The sequence below is a fragment of the Arachis hypogaea genome, chromosome 18 (assembly GCF_003086295.3).
Source record: "Arachis hypogaea cultivar Tifrunner chromosome 18, arahy.Tifrunner.gnm2.J5K5, whole genome shotgun sequence".
NCBI lineage: Eukaryota > Viridiplantae > Streptophyta > Magnoliopsida > Fabales > Fabaceae > Arachis > Arachis hypogaea.
In genome coordinates, this window is record NC_092053.1 from 115,164,651 (window position 1) to 115,168,380 (window position 3,730).

The 3,730-nt window shown below is 37.2% G+C and overlaps 1 protein-coding gene across 1 annotated transcript; it reads left to right on the forward strand.

Annotated features, from left to right (window-relative positions):
• The first annotated feature begins 336 nt into the window (after positions 1 to 336).
• LOC112770305 (protein FAR1-RELATED SEQUENCE 5-like) lies at positions 337 to 2,698 on the forward strand. The gene is made up of 3 exons (XM_025814685.1): positions 337 to 2,227; positions 2,291 to 2,520; positions 2,648 to 2,698. The coding sequence occupies exons 1-3, from the start codon at positions 337 to 339 to the stop codon at positions 2,696 to 2,698; spliced, it is 2,172 nt and encodes a 723-aa protein (XP_025670470.1).
• Positions 2,699 to 3,730: the final 1,032 nt, after the last annotated feature.

Here is a 3,730-nt window from a genome sequence, read left to right on the forward strand (position 1 = left end):
TCTTGTACTCCAAACCAAATAAAAGAATTCTTTTCTTGATGGATAGCTATTCTGAAGGTGTTCCAAACACAATATAAATTGATCCTTGGTTCTTTTGGATGCTGATTAATGATTTTTGGGTTGTATGTCTTATGCCCAATTACCATGCTATTTTTGTCTGAGTTGCCAGCTGACAAATTCTTTGCCTGTTCAGGTATTTGGTGGTGTAAGATAGACAGTGATTTGGAAAGTAGCTCAGAGTTCTCTGCGCAGTCGAGTGATGGATAGAGCACAGGATCGGAGGCTGACGAATGTGAGACAGCAAGGCTTGAGTCAGGGCAATTAGAAGAAGTGGACATGACAAGGTTGGATACTGAGGAAAGTAGTAGGGTAGCAGATGATGCAAAAGATCAAGGATCTAGTTCAGCAACTGTGAGGTCAGTTGAAGAACCAAATAGTTCCAATCGCTGCGAGGCAGGGGTAACAACAGAAGATTTGGCTATTGCTGAGTTCGATTCAGTTGAGGAGGCATATGTAAGGTATGTGGAATATGCACGGGTTACCGGGTTTGCGGTTCGAAAGGGAGATTCGGGAAGAGATAATGAAGGTAATGTTGTGAGAAAATTTTTCTTCTGCAACAGAGAAGGATTGCGCGATAAGAAACATTACGAGAGGATTGATAGACAGCGGGCACACAAACCAATTACAAGAACCAATTCTAATGCTAGGTTTCTGGTTCATCTAGACAAGGGTTGTGGAAAGTTGAATATGAAGTCTTTCGTTGTGGATCATAACCATGAACTAGCCCCAGCAGACCACACAAATGTAATGGCACCACATCGGCACATGTCGGAAGGTGACAAGGCCCATGTTCATAGCTTGCATGAAGCAGGTTTCCAGACAACCCAAATCATGGGATTCTTTGCCTATCTCGCAGGTGGTTATCGCAATTTGCATTTTATAAAGAAGGATCTATATAACTATATCGATGATGTTCGACGTTCCCGCATAGTGGAGGGTGATACTGCTGCGGCCATTAGCTATCTTAAAGGGAAGATTGAACTTAATTCCCTAGTTGTGGTACAATACTCGTACTGTGCTGAGAACCATTTGGGTAATCTGTTTTGGTGTGATGGTCAAATGCAGCATGACTATGATTGTTTTGGTGATGTCTTGGCCTTTGACTCAACCTATAGAAAGAATTTATACAATAGGCCTTTGGTGATTATTTCAGGTACTAACCATCATAGACAAACCATTATATTTGGGTTTGGGTTGCTTGAGGATGAGAAGATTCCTTCTTATAAATGGTTGCTAAGGAGTTTTTTGGATGTAATGAGGCAAAAGGAGCCGATGGTTGTGGTTACTGATGGAGACAAATCAATGAAGAAGGCTATCCGGAGCGAGTTTCCTAATGCAACACACAGACCATGTAGTTGGCATCTTGCTTGGAATGTTGTCTCTAATATTAAGGATGCTAATTTCTGTAGTGCATTCAAGACTGCGGTGTATGGAAACTTTGTGGTTGAAGAGTTTGAGAACTATTGGGCGGAGATGGTTGAGAGCTTTGGTTTAGAGAATAATGATTGGATTGAAAAAACATACGAGAAGAGGGCGCAATGGGCGAACGCCTATCTGTGTGATAAGTTTTGTGCTAGAGTTAGAACAACATTGAGATGTGAGGGAATCAATTCATCCCTCAAGAAGTTTATTAGATCTGGAAATTGTCTACTTGAGCTCGTGGAGAACCTGGATCGTGTGGTGAAGGATTATCAGAATAATGAGTTCATGGCCGACTTCAAATGCTTGTATTCGGAACCGGTGATGACAACAGGGTTGGAAAGTATTGAGAAGGCTGTAAGCAAGGTGTATACGCGAGAAATATTCTTTGAGGTTAAGAAACAAATAGAGTCAGTTGCTGCATTGCTCGTGCTTCATCATGAGACTTATGGTACCATTCAAAAGTTCATGCTAAGGAAGTTCCGAAGGCCCCTTCGAGTTTATACTATTTTATACAATAGCAGTTCCAAAAATTATGAGTGCTCGTGCAAGTTGTGGAACAGTCTAGGGGTCCCTTGTAGTCATATATTTTGTGCGATGAAGGAACTTGAGATAGAGGCATTGCCAAGGCGATTAGTGCTTCGCAGGTCGTGTAAAGATGCAAAAACATTGGAGAAAGTTGGTGCGGTTCCAATGGCCGATCCGGAAAAGGCGTTTCGGGAACGTTATGGGTCCATGTGGAGTGCATGTATGTCTATGTGCTATATAGCCGCTTAGGATGGAGACACGTATGAGAATGTTCTTTCTCAAGTGGCAAAACTGACGAAGGAAATTGAGTCAGCGGGCCCACGAGGCGGAAGGAACCGATTTAGGAGAGCAGGCGATGACCATGTCAACATGCTGGATCCAACTATTGTAAAGTCGAAGGGTGCTCCCAGGGGCAGCACGAACGCAAAAATAGGAAGGCGATGTAGAAGGTGTAATGGGCTTGGGCACGACCGTAGGAATTGTACTGCGAGGAACGAACAACCAGATGATGAGGTTAGTGTTTGATTGGTTTCTTAACGTGTGAGTAGTTTAGGTCTGTTATGTTGTCTGATGTACCATTCAAAATTCAGTAGTGTTATTTTGATTGAGCAGTGTTGTCTTGTATTTTCTGATTTTGTAGGTAGTAGGAACTATGAACGGCCAGTATCAAACTTCTTGTAAAAGGGTTTGATGAGGTTAGGCATTCGCCAATTGGTGATGTGCAGATCATCTATTCATCAATGTCAGGCCGTTGAATGAAGCATGTTTGGATTTGCCAAACCAGGGGTCTATTTTTTTGTCCTTGTTGTAGATGCGGGTTCGAAATTTATGTGAAACAGTGTCTTGTATTGAACTCTAGTAAATCTTATGCTACTGCATCATGTGTTGTGAATTAGGGACGTGCATTGTACAGCGAAATTTGAATGTCTTCATGTGTTTCAAAGTAATGATCATGGATAACATAAAATCGTAATGGTTATTTAATTTCAGCCTTGGATGATGTCATTATTTCTCGATAATTTCTACCGTATTGGACATAAGGTTTATTCTCTCTATCTCTTTTTAGCAGAGATGAAAATTCTTTTTAATTCCTCTTTAATGAAAGGTACACTCATTACAAGAACTTTCCATTTAGAATTGAATTTATTTTTTTTTCGTATCAATTTTACCTTTATTTTTTTCATTGTAGGGTCCTTATTAATTGAATATCTAAAATATATAATTAAATTTTGCTATACAATTTTCATTTTTGGTGTTATATAAAAAAATTTTATTTTTTATTTGGTACTGTTAAAATTTATAAGTGTAACTCTTGTATATTACTTTATTATTATTATTTTGTCATAATATAAATTATTGATCTCATTAAAATGAACAAAGTAAATAAAAAAACTAATAATAACTAAGGAATAAAGTCATGAATCATGAAATTTTATAACTTAAACTAGAATTAAAATAAAGAGTACTGAGAGTACTAGAAAAAATAAAAGTAATATAATTTCATATATTGTTTTTGTTTTTGATATAAAAATATATTTTATCAATTGTTATATGTTATTTTTATTTTAATAATTAATTATTAAAATCTTATAAAATAAATTAATAAGATCTTTTTAAATATATAAATTAAAATAATAAGATAATACAAAAAATTTATTTACGTTAATGCCTATTTTAATAATTTTGTTATTTGAAACTAATTTTGAGTGTTTACGTAACCAAA

Coding starts and splice junctions, on each gene's coding strand:
- LOC112770305 (XM_025814685.1), top strand. CDS start 337: ATGACAAGGTTGGATACTGAGGAAAGTAGTAGGGTAGCAGATGATGCA. Junction 2,228..2,290: donor TGGGTCCATGTGGAGTGCAT/GTATGTCTATGT, acceptor TTCTTTCTCAAG/TGGCAAAACTGACGAAGGAA. Junction 2,521..2,647: donor ACGAACAACCAGATGATGAG/GTTAGTGTTTGA, acceptor CTGATTTTGTAG/GTAGTAGGAACTATGAACGG.